Source organism: Anser cygnoides, chromosome 27 (genome assembly GCF_040182565.1).
Source record: "Anser cygnoides isolate HZ-2024a breed goose chromosome 27, Taihu_goose_T2T_genome, whole genome shotgun sequence".
Lineage (NCBI taxonomy): Eukaryota > Metazoa > Chordata > Aves > Anseriformes > Anatidae > Anser > Anser cygnoides.
The window spans coordinates 1601312-1623588 of NC_089899.1; the positions used below are offsets into that span (position 1 = coordinate 1601312).

General features: G+C 49.3%; 1 protein-coding gene across 4 annotated transcripts; it reads right to left on the reverse strand.

Moving 5' to 3' along the window:
- Nucleotides 1-606: 606 nt before the first annotated feature.
- On the reverse strand, nucleotides 607-21583 carry SLC25A42 (solute carrier family 25 member 42). Of its 4 annotated transcripts, none has more exons than XM_048052430.2 (8): nucleotides 21480-21583; nucleotides 12444-12571; nucleotides 10726-10837; nucleotides 8405-8430; nucleotides 7390-7556; nucleotides 6639-6755; nucleotides 5988-6139; nucleotides 607-5584 (listed from the first exon to the last, which is right to left on the reverse strand). In XM_048052430.2, the coding sequence occupies exons 2-8, from the start codon at nucleotides 12525-12527 to the stop codon at nucleotides 5259-5261; spliced, it is 984 nt and encodes a 327-aa protein (XP_047908387.1). In that variant the 5' UTR covers nucleotides 12528-12571; nucleotides 21480-21583; the 3' UTR covers nucleotides 607-5258. The 4 variants fall into 4 exon arrangements, with proteins under 4 accessions (XP_047908387.1, XP_047908386.1, XP_047908388.1 ...); XM_048052429.2 differs by having other exon boundaries at nucleotides 12444-12566; nucleotides 21480-21581; XM_048052431.2 differs by lacking the exon at nucleotides 21480-21583 and adding an exon at nucleotides 12666-12887 and having other exon boundaries at nucleotides 12444-12566.
- Nucleotides 21584-22277: the final 694 nt, after the last annotated feature.

The following is a 22277-nucleotide window of genomic DNA, read 5'->3' on the forward strand; positions in this document are numbered from 1 at the left end:
TCCAGCTCGGCCGCAGGCTCCCTGCAAGGTTTGGTGCAAGCCTCCAGGTCTCTGCTTCCCTGGGGATGCAGCCAGGACATCAGCTCGGCCCTGCCTCGCAGGGGGCGCAGAGGGCAGGATCTGTCCCCGCTGCGAGACCTTTCCCTCGCCAACGAGGGCACGCCAGACCTGAAACGCAGCTGGAAGCACTGAAAGCCCCAAGAGCTGAGCAGGGCTGAGCGGCAGCCAGGGGACCCCAACTTCGGGGAAGCCGCCGGGCCATGCCTAAGCCGACAGTGCCACCTGCTGCCACTGCGCACCCGTCCCCGTCCCACACCGCGGCGCTGGGGACGGGGCCAGCAAAGGCTTTAAGACAGCTCCAGAGCTGCTCGCCCCCCCCTGCTTCCACCCGAAGCCACACGTGCGTGACCCCAAGCACCAAGGCGTGCACTTCCAAGGGAGCCCCACGCACAGGAGACCTGCGGGGCCAGGCAAATGGTTGGTCCCACGAGAAGAACCCCCAGCCACGACACCCCCCGTGGTTAATCCCTCGATAACCCACCCGTGTGCACCAGGCACCTCTCTCTGACGAGCGAACTACGCTAGGAGACACCCGGAAAGAGCCTGCAAAGTCAATTAGATTTTTTATTAAATATACATCCTCTCTTGGCACAAATCTTAAAATATATAAACATTATATATAACAAAGTGTCTTCACTGCAATAAAATAGAACTCCAGATCCAAGAAAAGCAGTCCAAATTGACGCGCGCACACACACACACACGCCGATGGTGAGGACACGTCCCGACAAAAAGGCATTTAACAGTGTTTGTGCTAAAATATGCATAGACCACACAGGCAGTGAGCAGCGCTGGGAAACCCTGCATCACACGGCGTGCAAGGGGGAGGCAGGGGGAGCAGGAGGAAGCGGCCCCTACAATAAAAAGGCTGTTTTGTAGGATGGCCACCTCCTTTTCTCTGGCCCAGTCCGGTCAGGGAGGGTCCGTGACGTGCCCTGGCTCTCTGCAGAGCCCGAGTACGCGGTCAGACGCTGCACAAAGGGCACAGGAAGGATTGCACGGCCTTGCCTCCCCGCCTGGAACTGGCACCAGACTCGCTCAGGGTCGCCAAAGTGCTTCTGCCCAAAGTTTCCTTTCGTGCCTCACCTGCTTTTGTGTTCGTGACACCACAGAGTGAAGATGACAGTGCTCGAGTCCTTCTCGGTGGAAGGCTACAAAAACAGAAGTACCACAATTCTTCCAGAGAAGGCAGGGAACTGCTCTGGAAGAGCTCTCATCGAGTACCAGTGCTACACCACGCCACCCATCCCAGGGCTGGCCGTGACTTCGTGCCTCAGGAGGCTGTGATTCCTCTCCCAATCCTCCCACCACGGTCCCGCCAGCACCCAGCCGGTTCTCCCGGGGAACTGGCAGGGAACGCAGGGCAAAGGGGTCTGCAAGAAGCCAGCTCCGGTCCCACCTCTGAACTTTCCTCACCTGACCCTCCGAGCCTCCAGAAGCGCAAGCTCTCCCCAAGCCGCCGACCCAGCAAGCAGCCACCGTCACAGAGCACAGTGAGCATCACGTGGAGGTACCGACAGAGGGAACGACAAGCAGCATTTCAAGCATGTGGAGAAGGAAAGGCGCTAGACCGGGCAATTAATTCAAGAACCTTTCAAAAAAAACCTCCTGCCCCATTACCCAGTGCCTTTAACTTCTTGCCCCCAAACACAGGCATCCTGGCCGGTGAGCAGGAAGCCTCGTTGGGCTGTTTCAGGGATCGCTATCAAAGCTGCCGTTTTGTCATTTTGGATGCATTTCGTTGGACCTGATTTTCTCGAAGTGCTAGTGCAGGACTAAAGGTGCAGAATCAGGAAGAAAGGGAGAACGGACAAGAAAAAATAAGCACGAACAAATGTTTGGCAGTAATGCATTAGAGAAAATTAAGATACGTGAGTTGAAAATAAAAGCAAGGAATCTGAGAAGAGCAAAAGGAAAAAAAAAATCATAATTTGTGGTAGTAAAGTATAAAGTAGTCCTAAAGAAAAGAAGGACTAGAGGATATTCCTGCTAGACTTGTCTTCTTTCTCAGACCTAAAGGCAACAGACCTTCCTTGCCAGCACACCACAGGCACCTTCCCATTCCAAATCACCATGCCCGAAACTCCTCAGGCACTCATTTCAGGCAGCACAGAGATCTGGAACACGTCACAATTCATGCAAGGATTAAGAGAAGGGAAGAGAACGCTCCGTTTCTCCTCTTCTACATTCAAATCAGATAAAAAAAAAAAAAAGCTATTTAAAACAGCCCAAAGCAGTAACACAGTTACTCTTTTGCCCAAGAAACAAAAGCACCAAAACCATTACAGACTGAATTCAGATCTCTCTCTGAATGAGCGCTCAGCCTGTAAAACTTGGAAAACCACGTTTGGCTAAAAGTTCGTTGAATTAAAATCAGGTGCAGCTGCTAATTAAAGAACAGCTTCTCTCAGCTCAGTACTTCCCAGCCTGGCTGTACTTCAGGTCTCGATTCTCAGCTCAGGGTCCTCAGGCTCTAGACGAGCCACCCGCACCGCACTCATGGTGCAAGGGGGGCGATGCCAGGGCCACCCAGCCAGGAGCTGTCTCCTCCACAGTTTTCCTGTTCATTTAACACATCAGCTGCACTCCTGATGTGGCAGAAGGTACCCCGTGCAAATCCGTCCTCCTGTTCGGTCCCAAACAAGAGGCTAGTCATCCAGTGTAAATCCTTTCTTAGAACCCAGGAGGAATTAAGCCACCTCTGTTGCCACAGGGGTTCAGCAATGCTCAACACCTCCTAAGACAAGGTCTGCTGCACTTGCCTCCGACGACCTACCATACTGGGAGCAAAGCAGCCTGCTCAAGCTTGGATGCCGCAATTCTGCTCCCTTTCCTGTTCATACTGTACCCGCCAGCTGTGCAGAAAGGGCCGTGCCTCGAACCAGCAGCCTCCAAGCTGAGAGAGAACTTGGCATGGATTGTACTCACAGTCGGACACGCATACACACGTACACACAGTCAACCACTGACTCTCCTCGGTCTGTACCTCACTTTTGCGGTAGGATGCAACTGCCTTCGTGTTTCCTCCCTGGGCCAAACAAGGGAAAGACAAGAGCAGAAGTAATTGGCTTCTCCATTGGAGAAAAGAAATCAGAGCTCTTGCAAAGGACTAAGCCTTTCACACCCAAATGAAGAAAACAGCTGATAATCTTCCATTAACAACGGGAGCGAAAAAACATACAGGTTTCATGGCTACCATCTCTGAAGACTCTTATGACGACACCTAACGTTAATTACAAGGTAAATCAGTGACTGCAGTCAAGTTTCACAAGGGAAATCATCATCTGTGGGCTTAGAGGCAGAAATTACTGAGGTTAATACCCCACCCATCCACAACCATTAAAGTACGATCGACCCCGTGTTTTGGGATCAACACGCATGCTAATACTTCAGAATGCTGACTCTCCACCATGACCACAAAATGGAAGCACAGGTGCTCGATTCCTAGGGAAATATTTGGCATTAGAAGCAAGTTCTGCTCCAAAGAACGAGTGCAAAGACAAAAGAAAGGAGAAAGCTATTTCTACCAATTGTGCAATTACCTCCATTCCCATTAATAAAGCCGTGACACAAGGCTCGAACTACAATGACTAAAATATATACACCAGAGAAGAACGGCTTTTAAATTATGCCTTATTTTTCTTTTGTATGTTATCTCCCCTCTACATGAACTATATCAGCTGGAAAGGGATTTTTAATCTTGGCTCGTGGAATCGGATTCGCAGAGAAGTCTAAAGCTTGTTGTGACCTCTCTTGCACTCCAGATTTAATACAGGAATGGAACATAAAACAAAACCACCCTCAAATCTCCATTTCTCTGAAGCCTGACTTGAAATAGAAACAATGAAAGGTACTTTACCATTCATTTTCAAATTGCAACTGGAAATGATTGGCACTATATTTCATTTCTGAGGGGTCAATACTGACTGTGGAGCCCATTCTCCCGAGGACACATTTGGTCCAGAAGAACTCCAGGAACAAAACCAAGTGGGCTCAGGTACGGATTAATGAACGGAGTTGACGCAACCTACACAGCAGGCAAATGACAATAAGGTTGTTCGGAAGCAGGGCCAGCAGCTCGAGGTGACTACCAGGCTGCCCTCAGCAGATACAAACAGCCTTTCAGGGTAGCTAGATCTGCATCACACGTGCATCTTTGAGATGTTTGTTCTTGCAAAACACATAAAGCAGCAACAATAATACTGAAAGATATAACTGCTCAGCATTTAAGTATGTAACAGTTCTTTTTCTCGTCTAGGGCACAGCCTGCCAAATCCCTCAGAAAATGCTGCCTTTAAGACCGTGACAACAATGGAAGGGTTCAGATGGCCCGAAAGCACTACTGCAGTTCAACTCAATCCAGTTTGTGAATCCAGGCACAGCCCCCAGTCAATGACACTGACAAACATAAGAATTTGATTTACAAAACTGCTCAGAACTTTCCTCCCCTGCTGTCTACAGTCTTTGGTAATCTCGGAGGGACACTGCAAGCAAGGGATATTTTATGCAACTCAACCCAGAAATGAAAAGAACGTTTGAAAAAGGGCAGCATTTCCAGCCACAGCTCACATTCGACTTCCAGAACAAAAGAAGTGACCCGGAGCTGTTAAATCCTGCTGTGTCCTGTTTTACAGAGACCCATGCTTACAGGTCAGAGGAATCTGGAATTCCCTACAGATTAACTGGAATATTGCACTTGGCAGACTGCCTCCAGCTAACACGTGTGCAGTAAGAGCTGCCTACCAGGAGTAGCAGCCACTTCCCAAATTCAGGAGTTCGCTCCAACAGCACCGAGTCCCCTCTTTCATCATCCACCACTTCACCTGCCCACAGAGACCAGGTGAGGAGCCAGCAGCAGCACGTGTTTGTTTGAGAGGCTCCACTCCTGGTATCAAAGAATAAGACAGAAGGATGAGACAGCTACTCTAGAGGACACAGGTCTGCAGAACGGTAAGAAGAATTTCTTTTAGGAAAGGGTTAGTTTCAGGTTGAGGTTTCCAAACAACACAGAGGCTCATTAAAGAGAAAAAAAAAGGGAAGAAAAAACAAAAAACCCACCACCACCACAAAGTGAACAAACAAACAAGAAAGATAAGTTCTCAGCTGCAGGAGAGCACGTACAAAGTGAGGGAACACTAGCATTGCTCTTTCTACACGTGTTGTACTTTTCTCCAGCCAGGGCTGTGGGGATTAAGCTACTACCTTTCAACATTAGTGCTGTGCTGTAATTTACGGAGAAGGATCTGCGTCAGGTCAAAGGTCGTGAAGCTTATTCCCACTGCAATTGGACCTTTGACCCAATTCATGCTGAGTCCTTTGTACAAGCCACGGATTAGTCCCTCTTCTCTTATAATCTCCTGCATGGTGAGGAGGATGGAACTGTACGTGTGTCCCATAACCCCCGCCGTCTGCATTCGTCGGCGCACCACATCCAGGGGGTAGGAAGCCGACTGGCCAATCAAGCCTGCGCAGGCACCAAACAGAAGCCGCTCCGGAGGGGATGGCTGCGATTTCCCACTGTGATCTGGGAAAGAGAAAGTAGCAGAGGGTGGAAAGCTTCTCACAATAAGCACATGACTAAGGTCAAGTGGGCTGGGAGCCAGAGAGAGGACTGAGCACCAGAGCCCCTGAGATTTCCTTCCCAGTTTGGAGGTTAGCTGATTTGGGATATAACCAAATCCGTTCTGCAGTCAGGACTTGCAGAGGAACAAGGAGGTGTGAGATGGAAATACTACTTTTTTTGCAGCTTGCTTTCTTCAAAAGTCTGGAATTGGCAAGAGGGAGGCACAAGGCATCCTCTGCAAGCATAGAATTTAGCAATTGGCTTCAAAGCCAAGAAAAGGACTTACACCACTGAATTCAAACACCCCTAATTGGCTAAAAGCCTACACCATTTCATTTGAAAGCAAAGAAAAAGTTGCTTTTACCTGCATGTAGTTTCTTCAGCGTCTCATAGGTGAAGAAGCTAAGCCCGGCATATGGAATCACTCCAAGGATGGTTGGTGTAAATCCTCTATACAACGTCTTCAATCCTTCCTCTCGGGATATTCGGATGAAGACGTGAACAATATTGCTGTACCTAGCATGTGGACACAGGAAAACCAAATCTGCGCTAGTTAGTGCCTGCACATTCGGGTCATATGTCCAACAGGACTTTCTGAAGGATCAACAATTAATTAATTCGGCTCTGAGCTCATCAGACAGCTCAGAAAGGATTTCAGAAGCCTGTCTGCAAATGGAGAAGCCAGTCACAAGCTCTCCTATAGCCCTATCACATTGTGCTATCCTGTCTATTAGAACTCTTCCAGGGGCATTGTGCCAGCTGGCCTCCTAGCAGGCCAACAAATCGGTTTTTCTAGTGAGGTTTTTGAGTTTCCATCTCCTTCCAGTCCCAGAACTAACCAGGGCTCTGGTCATTTCATCAGTGCTCAGACCCACACAGTAAGAGGTTTATTACACCAAAGGCTCCGAGCAAGAAGTGACCCAGAAAATGGGGGGAAAAAAAAAAGTCATCTGACCTTAAAAGAAAGTTCTGCATTTGTTCATGGTGCTAATACTTGCTTTCATTAGGCACTTACATCTCCTTCGGCGTGACAGCCATTCGAGCACGGACCATATCCAAGGGGTAGGTTAACATGGCAGCCGTTGTGCCTGCCAGAGAGCCAGCAATGAATCGAGGAAAGGGTGTCAGCGCTCTAAAGTAAGGTGAGAGAAGAGACCAAACAGATCACCTGGAGCTGGTAACGCTATGTGGCTTTTCAGCATGGCTCTACTCTGTCAGCTACTGAATCCCTATGCCTGTGTACTGAAGAGAGCTGGGGTGGGATGGGGTGAAGCTGCTGTGGTTTGCCACAGCTATTCAGGACTGAGGCCTTAGAGGACAGTAAGCCTGACTTGGGGGTGTCTCGGACACTACATGCCCAAGAGCAAGAGGCTCAGGCCACATGCACACAGAAAAAGGGCTCAGGTAACAGCACAAGGCTGGATCTCGTTGCTTCTCCTGCAAAGAAAAGCTCTTTGTTTTGCCTGCCCACTCACAGCACAGGGAAGCGCTAACTTAATGTCTAGGCCACTTCTTGCTCATGCCTCTAGAAAATAGGGTCTTCTCACCAGTATCTCCCCTGTGCACGACTAAACCCTTTTGCTCAGCCCCCTCACAAGCCCTGTTCTGCAAACCTATCACGAGAGAAGCTGGCACAGCTCTGTACCAACAGCTTTCAACTCAGCAAGCCTGCAAACAGCAGAGAAATGTGCTCCCTCCCTACAACCTACAGTCCCACAAACTGCTCCAACTTCCTCTGCAAGGATCAAAGCCATGCTGCATCTTACTTTCCCTGGAAGCCGTAATAACTCCCCAGGAGCTGCTTGTACTCTTCGTGCGCGCAGAACTGAATGGCAGCATAAGGGATCACACGGACCATGGTGGCTGAGTTCCCCCGCCAGAGACTCCAGAAGCCTTCATTGAGGTAGGTGCGATAAATCAGCCTGTAGGCTTCCTGCAGGCAACGGATCAAAGGTCAGAGCAGGAGATCATGATAAGAGGAGTCCAAACAATAGAGGGGGAAAAAGGTGACCCTATAGCTTAACCTTTCCAAATCCTCCTTCCCCCCATAACCTCAGTAAGCTGGTATCAGCTGTTTACACTCACAACCCCGACTCCAGAAAGAGACGGCTAAAACCCCTGCTCTAGGGAGACTGAATCAGCTACGTTAGAGCAAAAAAACAAGTGGAGCTCGGAAGACAGAGTTTCACATTCACGACATCTTCATTTTCTCTCTGAGGGCAAAGCAAAGAGCTGGACTGATGATGCACAAACCCACTTTTCAACCCAAATTAATCCTCTTAGCATAAGACAGAAACATTTGGATTACACATATTAGCACAGCACACATGGAACATCTGCAATGCACATGCAACAAAACATCCAGCAAGCCACGACTGCAATCAGCTCCCAGATTCAAGTTTCCTATATATTCTGAAACAATCCCAGTGGTGGCTGAGAGAGAGAAAGCAACCACTAGAGGAGAATTCCTAGCAGAATACAGCTTGGAGCGGAGCCACATTTACTCTAACGTCACAGGTAGAACCTGGAGCACGAATGAGGACTGAGGCCCTTCAGTGCTTGGCACTGGGCAAAAACATTAACAAGAAAGAGTGCTGTTCTCAACAGTATTATAATTATTAAGTATTATATACTGTTTCCAGCCCTCTGTGCTCTTTCACTATGAGTGTTGCTAATAAAACTCAAACAAGGATGTTATATACAAGCAAAAGGTGCTTTCAGGTCTATTGCTACCATTAATTAAACACTTCAGGTCAACAGGAGACAGACACATCACCTCACCTTGGCAGAGAATCTTTTTGAAGACACTAAAAAGAAAAAGTGAGTATTAGGGCTTGCAATACATTTAGGTTGATCAAAGAAACCGTACAGATACATAAGGAATAAAAATAAAAGCAAAAGAATGAATGCAATAAAAAAATAAAGATTCTTTATAACAAAGAAAAAGGATTTCCCAAATACACTTTAGCAGATGAGTTCATTTTCCCGCCTACTTTTATGGAAATGCTCAGTTTTTCACTTCTTAAAGCATTAAAAGTAGTAAATAACAATTGTAATAAAAAAAAGAAACACCCACAACTGATTTCAGTAGAGCATTTCCATGCACAGGTTCCAGACTAACGCCAGAATCCAGCCAAGAGCGGGTCTGTTTAGCGAGGCTCTACGCAACAATGGTTTCATCCTAACAAAACTCAGATGAATGCTCAGTTTCTTTCCTTGCATCCATTCAAATTGACAGCATCTCTTTAACTATGTAATACACAAGGCATTTGGAAGCAAGATTTGTTTGGCATACGGCAGCTCTGTTTTGTAACATTCCTACTGCAGGAAGAAAACCCAGGCTAAAACCCGAACAGCAACGCTAATGAAACGTGGTTCCAATTAAGTGTCTATTGCAGTTTCTTTCAAACTCCTTTGAGACTTGTAACCTCTCAAGTGTATCAAACAATCACATGCAAATACATTTTCACCACGCTGCTCCTTTATGCAATTCAAACTTTTTTTTAAAAGAACTAAAAACACCTCAATGACCACTTGCAGCTGACTCTGCAACGGAATAAAAATCTTTTCCCCAGCTCCCACAGGAAAATTCTTCACTCTCTCAACCGAGGACCTTCCTAGCTCACACGACCCAAAGATGCTTTCCCTCTTCCCTTTCTGTGAAGAGGGCCTGTAACAAAAACCTCTAGAACAGCAAGAGTAGGAAATCCATTAGATAACAAGAAGTTGGTCAAAACAGGCAATTTTTAGTCATATCCTTTGCAACAAGCTAAATGGGCCAAACCAAACAGGTCTTTTTATAACACTCAGGCCTGTGCATATTAATGGTGATTTACACGGACAGCTGTTGACTCACCCCAATTCTGCAGTTTCCATCTCACCTCTGAGCCTGACATTTCCAACCTTAGATGAACTACGGTGCCTGCTCTGGTGAGAAAGCACAGCACGTCCTCGCTGCTGCACAAGCATCTGGTCGCAGACGCAATCCCAGCCTGCACCCACCCGAGGCTTTAGCTCCCCACAGCTTTAACGCCCTGATCTACATCCCTTCCATTCCAGACCTCGGCCCCTGCTATGCCAAGAACGAAAATCATGTCGAATGAAAGTCAATTTAAAATTAAATCTCATCCAGGGATTAGAGTAAACCTACCCAATTCGTTTAATCTGGGATGGCAACCAGATTTAAAATTCTTGGCCTCACAAAACGTCTGCTGCATTAACCGTCTGCACCTTTCCCCCGGGACAATCAACGTAGCTGATGGCTCCTGCACTGAAACAGGGAACTGAAAAGAACCCATGATGGGGTTGAACCCCAAGCCCCACTAAATGCATGAGAATTTCCTATTCCCATCAGCTGAATATCATTTTCAGTTACACACTAAGTTTACAGGCTCCAAAAAGCATTTTGTAATACAAAGCTAGGTATGCCAGCCTCATTGTCTCTCGCAGCAGTTCTCGTAATTAACCTCAACTCTAACCAAACCAATTGAGCTGGAATACAATGCAACTCTTACTAGGGAAGACTGCACACATTCGAGCAGGCACAGCCTGGCATCCAGCCTTCAGCAGGAAACTCAAACAGCTCAATTGCATCCTTCCAGTTTCACCACATCCCCTTACACTGCTCCTTTTCCCTCCTGAAATTATTTCTCCAAGTTGAACAAGCACGGAAATGTGAAATGATACCAATAATCCCCTCAAACGCAGCCCTTCCAGTGTCTGTTTATTCTGCACTCCAAAGCTCTGCCTTATGTCACAGAAGGCACACGGCCACCCAATGCTCACAAGCCACAGTCATCTGCCTCCAACCAGCAGTACGTGCACCCGCATTACACTGAAATAGCAAAACCCCTGCTGACTTGGATCCAGGAGCATGGTCCAGATGAACAGCTGATTAACATCTGCAATAATCCTACCAAAAAAAAACAAACAATGGGTTTCCAGACTCGATTCATTGTGGTAATGTCGCTATTCTGTCTGCATCCTGCCAGGTCTCTGCAGGTCGAAGCACTGCAGGACAGGCTGGCCGAACAGGTTTGGTGCTGGTTTGGATTCTGCTAACAATAAAGTAAGAGTATTTTGCAAAAGCCAGCAGGACTTACCTTGAAACATGATTTTCGTCCTATCCAGTGGAGCTACTGCAGTTTTAGCAACAGCACCAGCCAATGCACCAGACATCAGGGAGTTGAGAACCTTCTTTTGCTCCTGGACACCCTGGAACAAAGCATTGTTTAGCGTGACACAGATGATCCTACACAGAAGTTGTAATATTTACCTCCACCCAACGACATGGATGAGCCAAACTCAGGTGTGCGCACCCACATTATCCTGCAATCTAAGTCCTATGAGCAACTCTGTGGTACAGCAACGCCATCGGACACTCATTGCACTGTCCCCAGAAATGCATCTGAATTGTTCTGTCACATTGTTTGCAAGAACTTCCCTGTCCCTTCCAGTCCTGTATGGGAATGTTCTCTACCTGCCAACGCAGGTAAGAGTGCTTTTCAAAAAAGTAAAAAAAAAAAAAAAACACCTTCTCAACCCTCAAAAAAAGAGGTCTCTTTCCTCTGCCAAGGTGCCAAGGACCAAGAATATTCTTTATGGCTCTTGCTTTAGCTTCCCTTCAACAGACAAGGACCAGCAGCTGGCCATTTTCAGTTACCCCATTTCTCAGACAAAATCTCTTCATGAAAGACTTGAGACAGCTGAAAATCAATGCCAGGATTTTGGAAATGTCAACATTCCCTTCAAAATGGCAAATTCCAAGCACAATAAATTCCTGGTCAGTTCATTAAGAACAAAGCTCAGTCTTGCCTGCCAAAACGCCAAGTTCCAAGGTCTGCCACCTCTCACAAGCACTGTTTTCTCCTTGTTACGGATTTCTAAAAGCTAAGTCACTAGCTGCTCATGATTTAGCCATGTACAGAAGTTAAATTTCTCTCTTGCCCTTCTAGTAACACACATTGTCCCCCAGATCCCAGGAATAAAACGAGACAGGCTTCCTACTATGATAAATGGAATGGAAGCGTTTCTGTTATTGACATTCCTGCCACAGCTCATATTTATAAAGCAGCTATCTTCTCGTAACACATGGGCAGAATGCAAGTAAATGACTTGAAATCTAACACCGTGAAGGTTACGGACTGAAAGACAAGTCAAGCCCGGGTTTAAGAATGTTAACTTTTGGTATGCTTTGTGTTTTCACAGAGGAGTTAACATTTTATTTTTTTTTTATTTTTACCCCCTCAGAATGCTTCCCAGCTAAAAAAGTTAATTTTTATTACAGAAATACATGGTTCAGTTCAATTTTCCTGTCCAGTCTCTGCGTGTTGGGTGCCAAATGCAAGGTTAGCCACGCACAGGCAGCGCTGCGTGAACTTCAGCCCAAGTTCTGGCCTCACACCTCTAGCGAGGCGATTCCACACGAGCAGAAACCCTGATCTAAACCAGAGCAAGGTTCACTGCAACTTTCTCTCCCAGTGTTTCTAACAGGGGCCTATGAACAGCAAGAGCAGGAAAGCAATGCTTATGGCTCTCTTCCCAGCTCTGCCACTGAAGACATAACAAGACGTAACCTTGAACAAGGAACACAGCCCTGCCTGCCTGTCAGCTCCGAGCCATGCCCAGCCTCTTCCCAGCGGGCTGGAGCTGCTTGGCTGTCCTCAGAGAAAGCCCAAGTGACACGTTACGGGGCTTGTACACACACTGCGGCTCTTTCAGGACTCCGCAGCTCAGATCTCATTGAGACGCTTCCTTTAGAGCAGCCACCCAGCTCTCCTCTCAGGCCCCCTGCGTGCATCCCCAAACCCCCTGCTCTTACCTCTGAAGGAAGATGAGTTGATGCAACTGGCTCCACATCCTGCCGTTTGAAATCCACTTGACCTTCTCTCACACCATTACCCATACCAGTTGCACTTACAAGCGGGCAGGAGACCTACAGCTCCTACACTGAAAACAAGAACAAAGCAAGCGTTAGCGTCAGAAGCAGCGAATACCCCGGTAATAAGAAAAGCTGGGCAGGAAGGAAGGGTGACTGACTCACGGGGCCATTTTCAGCAGGAAAACCCCAGTCCCAAGCTCCCAGAAGAGCCTTCCTTAGAGGTGCAAGGACATGTGCGAGAGGGACTGGGGGAGGAAGGTGCTTCGGTGCTATCTAAGAACCATGCCATTGATCACATTCGCTCTTTTCACTCCCTAAGGAACTCAGCTGCAAGTTTCAAAATCAAACGCACAGTTTCTAGGAGCAAAGAAACAGATCCCCTTCTGCCCTCTTCCACTGCTCACAGGGAGGATTTTGGTCGCTGCCCATTCTGCCTGCTCTGGATCATTCAGATATTGGAGAAGACATGCTGAAATTTAAAACCCGGGCCTGGAAAATGGAAGAAGTCGTCACCGCAGTCCGTCCAGAAAGCCTGCCGTAAGCAACTGGAGGTTATTTTAAGGAACAGATAGCTCCAATGCCTCACACGTGCCATAAGGGCTATTTTGATGACAGTGCCGATGTGACTGAGAGCAGCACGGCGGTGACTTCAGAACTCCTTTTCTCCCAGCTGCAGTGCACGTGTGCTCGTAGCCAGTGAGGCCGCGTGGCTTGCACAGATGTTTCTCGCTGCGAAACAAGCTCTCGTTTGTCCCGGGAAAGGAAAGGTCAGTCTAACCTTAGCTGCAGAGCATAAATGCAGAGAGAGCTTCTATTTAAAGTATTAGCACTTCGGCATCTGGCTTTCTAGCATTTCTGCTTTTTTGATGCAAGTTTTCATCCTGAGTTAGGCAGAAAGGAAAGGGCTAAAGCCCGAAAAACTTGAGCTGGCACAGAAAGCCAGTCTCCCCGTTTTGAATCTGTTCACAAACGGGGCGTAACTACAAAGATCAGTTTTCTAAGCGACGAGACCGCTCCAACAGCCCCTTTTCCCCCATCTTTAGCCTCCTTTCAAGGAACGCGCTATTAGGAAATCTCAATTCCCCGACTGCTCCCCGGTTCTAGCACAGCCTCCTTGCAACCTCCAGCAAGTTGCTTCATCTCTGCCCCGTCTGATGCCTAGGAAACCCGAGGCACAACAGCTTGCTTACTTGGAAAGGCCGTCTCAAGACCTTTTTTTTTTTTTTCTCCTTTCCTTTTTAACAATCTCGAGACGTTATATGCTTGTCAGCACCTTTCATACTTGCTGACCTATTTTTTCCCCCCCCACACACACATCGCTCTCATAAATTAGTGCCAGACTTCACTTTCAAAACCCCTCGGTTGCAGCGGAGATATTAACGGAAAGCCAGAGCCAGATCAGCTCTGTCTGTATTCGTGCATGACCAATTTGTGATGATGAAGCTAGGCATGACCCACGCGCTCATTCCAAGGGAGGACAAACACGCCTGGGTATCTTTAATAGCAGACATCACTTGCTAGAGCTCTGGGAAGACACTTATCAGCGTGCTTACAACTCCTGAGGGTGTTTTCAAAAAGAGGAGCTCTCAGGATGCTGCTCAGAGAGTAATAACTCAAGGCTTTAATGAAAGATAACATCTGATAGTCCGAAGCACGACCTAAACGGCATCGCCATTTGCACCTGAAGAGTTCTATCACGGATGCCTGCTCACATCAGGCTGTGAACTAAAATTCCTGTAAGGCTCAGGACCGAAGATGATTCGTAGCACTGCGGAAAAAAGCACTTCATTAAATTATTTCGAAGAACACAGTCTGTTGATTATTCCTAATTACTGTCTCTGCTTATTTCCTTTCCTTCTCATCTCACGTACCTGGAAAATTTATTGTGAAGTGATGTCTTTCAGCAAAAGCCTGAGAGAAATCACAGGCAGAGATATTATCCCCAGCTATTTCAAAAAAAAAGAAATGTAGGTCACAATATCAGATTTATCTCTACCAAAAATAAACCCACAAAAATAGAACTCATGCTAAAGAGCTTAGGAATGCAATCTACAACTTTGTTTTAAAATGTGATTTTGGAAGATGATTGAGAAAGATGACTAAAAGGAAATCTCAAATACTAAGCTGCTATTATGAGGCCTGGACCTATTTTAGAACATGCACGTCCGTAAAGATGATATCCATTTACTCGACAATATTCTCTTTGATACTCTTCAGAGCTGCTCTGTTCTTTATTTTTAGCGCCTGATGCCCTGATTTACAAACACCTGTCTATATGCTCAGTTTTACACATTAAAACTGCCCACGTGCTCTACAGGAATATAAGCCCTAAACTCGCAGAGCCTTAAATGCAAAAGCACAAAAGCAGCATTTATTATTTGTAGTCCCATTTGCTCGCTGCAAAGCAGCACAGTATTTTATTTTGGAGTTGGGTTGGATTTTGACTTTGTTATTAACCAAATCCTGGCTGTTATGACTAATGATGCACATCAGAGACAGAGAATAGAGCTCTGCTTTTAAGTTTCACTGTGAATCTGTAGGGCCCAGCCATCAGAAACCAGACATTATCTTGCATATATATATATATATATACACACACACACACACATATATATATATATACATCAGGCTCCTTCATTAAGTAATCCACAGAAACCCAATCCAGAGCAGCTGGACATTTTTAAGATCTTTGTATTTTGTATAGACCCATACGCAGCCATTACTTACACTTCCAAAGCCACGGGAAACAAGAAAAAATAGCTGCAGATCTGGTTGGCTTTTCATACCACGCTTCTGTGTTATTTATATTGTAGTTACACGAGTCTGTGTCACATATCTGTAGCCAGACTCCTCATACAAGCCGTAGAGCGAAGCATTCCCCTAAAGAACGCATAATCAGAAAGGAAAACTGCTGGCGAATGCAGGTTCAAGAGTTAAAGAGGTTTCATGAGTAACATACACCTTGTTTTTACAACAAAGCTCACGAGAGTTTATTGAAAGCACAAAGCACTTACTCTGGCATCCAGTTTCAACTCCACCAGAAAACACTGCCTGTAACTCAGCCGTGCTGACTCGCAGGCACAGATTAAAGCTTATTTACCAAGTTGCAAAAGAGGAAAGCTCAAGCCCTCCCTTCTGGCGGCGGCACCTGAGACAAGCCGACGAACTTCGCTGCCATGGACTCTTTCCCGATCGTCCTTCGAGCCTCGGGACTCTTTCTAGAGACGCTGCCCGGACCCTGGCAATTGCAGGAGCAGCTGTGTGCTAAAACAAGTTCCATTCTCTGCATACCACGAGACGCACAGAATATGCTCTGCACATTAAAAACCGGAGCATTGTTAGCCTTCCCTTCCCATTCTCCCAGCTCTCTCTAGCGGCACTTAATGAATACCTGAACAAGTTCAATCAAGCTGTCAAATTGACTCGCTGACAAGTTAGACGTTCTACTTTTCTTGGTGGTGATTCTGATTAAAAGGACAGGCGAGACAGAATCGAGTTATTCAGATGATAAAAGCAACCTACTAGGAAGAATGTCTTACAGGCAGGTGCCAGTTCATCGCCCAAAGCAGGGGGGGATTCGGAGAAAAACAACTCCAGCTCTCCAAGTCACTTGTGAATCCAATCATGTTCGAATGAAATAGCTACAACAGCGTCATATTTGAAATTACACGGCCTTCAGATAATTAGTTTCTCATCAGAAGAGCCAAGGCGCTTCAGAGACCAGCATCACAACCAAGGATCAAGCCCAAGTTCTCCAGGTAGGGCGTTCAAAATTAAGACCACGTCACTAAAGAGGTTTGCAGCTCATCGTGCATTCGCCTATTTCACAATTAAACCTTATTTAGAAGTCGGACTTCACGTCACTACGACATGACCAGCCCCAAATCCCTCCTTTACGTGTTTTGCCAGGTAGGCACGCACGTTCCTGCAGCAGGTCAGCCCCAAAAACCTGCAGGAAGAGCAGGCAGAGGAAGGTGCAGGGCCGGGCTTTGCACCAAACTCACAGCTGGCCGGGAGGACGTCGCGCTCCTCATCCTCTCCACGGTGCTCCCGTTCCGCCAGCACCTTTGGCAGACCTGAAACTACCTGTTTATAGCAAAATGCCTTAACCGCAAGAGCAGCCCCAGTCATTACGGTTTTCACAGTAGTACGCAGGCAGAAAACAGCAGAAGTCTGGGCACCCGGCCCAGAGACTGGCTGGCAACGTGTCATTACCAAAAAAACACGTTTGTCTGCTACTCCCCGGTGGAATTTAGACCTGTCACAAAACACTAAGATTTCTGAAAGAATGTCATCTATCCAGCAAGAACAGCAGATAGATTGCAAAGCAAACAGTCATCACCGGCAGCTATCTGAATGCCAACGGCTGCTATTTTCTACGAAATGTTTGCTTTTCCCTCAGACAACCCCAGCAGCAATTACAAGAGGAGTTCAGAGCGTTGGACGTGGGAGTGCCCTGACAGCCAGGTAAAGGTAAAACCACACCACTTCAGCAGCCGAGAGCTGCTATGACTGTGCCACACGAAATGCACCCCATTCACGAGGCAGGCAGAAGAACCTCAGCCCTGCTACCCACTTCTCTCCAATCGCCACCAAAAATGCAGACTTATCTGCTCCTGAGGACAGAAAGCGAGCAGCACCCAGGAGCTCGCAGCATTTTTTTTATTCACCGACTGGGAGTTGCGAGCAGACAGCTTGCGATGCAGGAGGATTACGGCAGCCCTGGCAGCAGGTTCCTGCCATTAAAACGTGAAGAGTAAAAAGGGATCTCTGCAACCATCGCATCCACGTGGCTTCCAGCCCGGAGCTCTTCACAAGTTTACCAGCACAGAGTGCATCAAGCATCCCAGAAAAGGACCTGCAACGCACGTGGACTTAGGAATGACACAAAAACGAGACAAGTTTTGCATTAAACCAAATAAATTCAAACCAGATAAATTCAAATTGAAGTACTTCATTGCCTATAGTATAACGAAGACGGTTACTTCAGGTTTCCACTTGCTTATACTTCCTAAAGACCTAGTAATAACAGCAGGATTTCTGCTCTGCCTCTGACACACGAACATTCAAACCTCTCTTACACGTGGTTCCCCGGACGATGTCCTCCTCGAGAAGGAGCACACCGATTGCTGTGGACTGCACGGCACCCGTCGCACTGCCAGCTCTCAGGCACTGCACGAGCCCGACGTCACAGCCGAAGCACCGAATCGTAGGGGTTGGAGGGGACCTCGAGAGATCACCGGGTGCAACCCCCCCTGCCAAAGCTCACCTCTGGGGCAGCGCACTGATCAGCTCCACGCAGGTAAAGCCACTGGGATGACTCCTCTCAGACACGTCAGCTTCTCGCATTACTCCAGAGCTATCCAGTTCCTTAGTTTTCCTTTTTTATCGCGTTGTTAACGCCACTTGATAAAAGCATATAATTAAATCGGGGGAAAAAAAAAGAAGACCGAGAGGGTTCCCGCAGAAACCTTCACACGTTTTTCCCAGGCAGGCTGAAGTTAAACAGTGCCCAGGGAAGTCACTCAATTAGGTTGCCTTCAATTGTTAAACTGAGCAATTGAGCCTGACAGAGAAAGAGACGTGGTAAGAGCTGAGATTACTGCAGCCTTAAATTCACCCTTGGAGCAAAAGCATCTCAGAAAAATCACAGAAAAAAGGGCTGGAACGCTCAGAAGAGGGGGATGAACTATAACTAGACGGCCCCCTGAGGTCCATCTTTGCCTTCCAGTTTGATTAAGCCATTAAAAATCAAAACCAGATATGCCCTGCAGACTCAGCTCTCTTCAGTCACATTCATCTTGCAGTTGCATATAAATCTGATCCCAAAACATTAGCTCCGAGTAGTCCGTTGCATTTTTCCTTTAAGGGCCTGTACAGAAACTGTCAGCATGACTTTAAAGAATCATTGACAATCTAATTAAAAGACCGACTAAAGGATAGTATCTGGAAGTGTTTAATTTTTCACATGCTTTCTTAGCTCCAAAGTACAAAACGAACGCTCCTCCTCCCTCCCTCAGCCAGAGAGGACTCAAAGCTGCCAGTAAAACAGGATGAAGATACAAATTCTTCGCATGGTTTTAGATTACCTGACTTCAGGCAGTCGCTGAACACTGAGAAGCAACATCTAAACCTCTGCTAGCGAGGGCGGCTTGGCTATTCACAGGAGTCTAAGAGATTCGCGTCTTGAACTAAGCTTGGAACAGAATGCATGAGCCACGAACAGAGAAAATCTTGGCAAGAAAAAACAGTGCCTCATTCTTCGGTTTGTAAGAGACGACTGTTGCTGGGAACACCTCGACAATGCTCTCCACAGCCAAAAACCCGAAGGCCAGCTCTTATCTGCAAGGCAGACAACCGCTTTATCTGCAGGGGACCGAATGGCTGAGGCCTTCTGCTGAATCCACTCCTTTTGTCAGGCAGGGATCGCCTCCCTTTAGAAACAGAAGGCAGGAAGCAAACAAATAAAACAGGCACACGAGGTCCCAAAGCGCCAGATCCCAGCAGAGTCAAAATTTCTGAACTCAAACTGAGGTTATTTGAAACACAAGCAACAAAATGAGCAATCTTTGCCAGGAACTATTTCAATACAGTAACTGATAATTACAGTCTCCGCTCTAAAATCCTAGCGTTTTAAAACACACGTGGAAAACAGGATGAACTAACGTCTTCCATCATTAAGAAGAAGCCACAAGCGTCCCAAGCAGGTGACATTCGCTAACCTCAACGCTTTCCACATCGCCTATCGGAGTCATGCCAGGCCACGAGTCCCACCCCGCTGCTGCAGTCACCTCTTGCATACAAGCAGTTGAGGCAGAGCCGAGCATCCCTCTGCTCAGGGCGCTGCACATTTCGATTGAGGTTGTTAGCCTCGCAGCACTAACCCTCCCACGACACCGACACACCTTCATCATTAATTGCTCAACAGCAAGGAGGAGCAGATTTAAAGTGTAACTAGAGAGCAGAGCAGTCCTCCAGCACTCGTTTTTTCTTGTGACCCGGAGTAAGTTGTTGGCATTTCAGCTCGCCTCTCCGTAACAAGTAATCTCCCCTCATAAGGCGGTCACCAGGAAGATTTATATAGCGTCTGGAAAATGGAAAACACCGCGGTGGGAAGTACTGGCACCGGTTTCACGTAAGGAAGGTGTAAACCTAAATGCACCTTCATGCAACGAACAGCAAAGTCGCTCGAAGAAAGTCCTTCCTGGGTCCTGAGCTTTTTTTCTGACAGCAAACCTGCCTGACCTGTACCGAGCCCATCCGCTTCATCAGGTAACCACGCACCCAAGGCCGCAGCGGTGCCCGCCTCGCATTTTAGGCGACCTCTCCAAACAAAGGTTCATTTGGGTAAACATACCCAAAAACGCGCGTTCTCGGTTGGGCCCGCCTGAGCCAACGCACAAGCTACAGCTGCAGGTCAAGCAAAAAGAGATGACTGCAGCCCCTGACTCACCCCACGGCGCTATCGGGAGCTGAAATTCCCCTGCCTGAAGCAATCACTGGGGCCAGAGAGTTCCTGCTGAAATCCAACACCAAGGACAGTCCCGTCCCGTCCCCCTCCACGGCAGCTCTCTCCCAGACCAGCCTTCAGAGGTCCTAAATGATGATTTTAACTTGCGTTCAATATTCACAGACCTAGCGGGATGTAGGTAAAGATGCTCAGAGTTAGCCAGAACCCAGCCCTGGCTTTCTGGACACCCAACCCTAGGATTATTTTTAAGCACGCTCACCCACAGGTTGTTGGTGTGCCTCCACCGACCCGCTGGTACCCTTATTACTTGGTCTCCCTTCCCGCAGCTGTTTTGCAACACCCACAGACGTCTCCCCTGTTCCTTTACGCACGCCCTTCTCCCAAAACCAGCGGCGCTTAAAAACCAGAATGTTTTCCCACACTCTAAATCCGCCAAACCACACGCAAAAACACGTCGCGAAAAGCGCACAGCGTCCAGAAAAAGCTCTGCACTCAACGTGCGCAAAGCACGGGAATCCAACCAAAACGAGCCAAGTGACGGCAGGCTCCAAACCCTCCGTAAATTCCCAGCCAGCGGGAAGGGGACAGCCAGGCAAACCCAACCACAGCTCCACCTCCTCCAACCTTCACGGGAACGCAGGTTTTAGGTCAATCAAGCGATGGGGGAACCAGGCGCCGGGCTGGTGGTGCAGCAGGTCACGCCGTAACGACGCCACGACTTCCAGCGTCGGCCACGGGTCTTCTCGCCTTCCAGCTTCACCCAACCCCAGCCGCGCCTCCCATCCCCAAACGTGAAGGAAAGTCCCCCCCGACGGGGGAAAATCGCCCCGCTCTGCAACTCCTGGCTTACGCTGGAGCGGGATAAAAGCGCGAAGGCGCCGAGGTCCGCGTTTATCGCCTCCTGTGCCCTGCGACATCCACCCCACAGGGCAAGCACCTGGCGCTATCGGCTCCGCACCTGCTCGAGAGGGGCAGAAAGCCCCCACACCGACCATTTTTTTTTCACATCCAAGGGCGCAGCTGGAGACACGAGCGTGCCCTCCCGAGCCCGGCTTCCACCCAAGGGCTTCGAAGGAGAAGCGGAGCCTGCGAGGAGCTCGCCTCAGGCACCCGCCTGGCACCGGGGGGGGGGGGGGGATAACGGGGCTGGGGGGGGGTAATGGGGCCGGGGGGGTAATAGGGCAAGGGGGTAACGGGGCCGGGAAGGGAGGGGGTAGAAGGGTGAGGGGGTAACGGGGCCGGCCCCGCAGCAGGATCCCCTCAGCCCCCCCAGGATCCCCTCAGCCCCCCGGGGGCCCCCTCAGCCCCCCCGGACCCCCGCAGCCCCTCGGGGACCCCCTCACGCCGCAGGACGGCCGCAGCCCCCCCCCCGTCCCCACTGGGCGGAGAAGCGGCGAAACCCAAGCGGCGTCCCCCCGGCCCTGGAGGCCGCAGAGCCGGGCGGACAAGGCCCGTCCGGGACCCGTCCGCGGGGTGCGGGGGCCCCGCTCCCGGCCCGCACTCACCGGGGCTCGGCTCCGCTCCGCGCTCTGCTCCCGGCCGCCAGGCCTCCTCCCCCCGCCCACCCCCCGGCAGGGCTTCAGGGGGAGGCGGGGCCTTTGCAGCCGGACAGCCAATCAGCGCCGAGGGGCCGAGGTGCCGGGCGAGCCGAGCGGCCGAGAGGCGGCTGACGGGCGCGGCGGGAGGCCAATGGGAGGCGGGCTGCCTCGGGCTGCGGGTGGAGGGGCGGGGCGCGGCTCCCGGCGCAGAACGCGCGCAGGTGGCGGCGCAGAACGCGCGCAGGTGGCGCGCAAAAAGCGCGCAGGGCGCCCGGGGGCCGCTGGGAGCGGTTTGAGGGGCCTGGGGTGGGCAGGATGGGCCCCGGCTGCCCCCCGTCCTGCCCGGCGGGGTGTCCTGCCCGGCCCCCAGTCCTGCGGGGCAGCGCGGTGCCTCGCCCCCGCCCCGGTCCCACAGGGGCAGCGCCGCTTCTCTGCCCTCCCAAGGTCAGAAAGAGCCGGGCTGGGTCAGACACGCTCCTCAAAACGATCGGCCTCACCCTCCTGCACCAGGCGCTCGCAGCACTTTGGGGAGCTCTGGGGATCTTCGTCAGCTCTTCTCGCAGCTCTGGGGTGCCTTCACCCAGGCATCTGGGCTACGAGGGCAGAGAAGTGCGTCTACACAGCGAGCTTTTTGCACAGCAGGAACAGAGGAGGCCCAGGCAGCCTCTCCTCGCACACACAGTCCGTGGGTTCAGCAGGCACAGCCTCTGAAAAACAGTCACCTTACCAATCCGCTGATCTGCGCAGGGCTGCAGCAGGATTTAC

Excerpts from the sequence above, each read along its gene's own strand:
- SLC25A42 (XM_048052430.2), bottom strand. The coding sequence starts at position 12,527 with ATGGGTAATGGTGTGAGAGAAGGTCAAGTGGATTTCAAACGGCAGGAT. Across the intron at positions 8,431-10,725 it reads GACGAAAATCATGTTTCAAG|TGTCTTCAAAAAGATTCTCT; the intron begins GTAAGTCCTGCT and ends TTTTCTTTTTAG. Across the intron at positions 6,140-6,638 it reads GCTGTCACGCCGAAGGAGAT|GTACAGCAATATTGTTCACG; the intron begins GTAAGTGCCTAA and ends TCCACATGCTAG.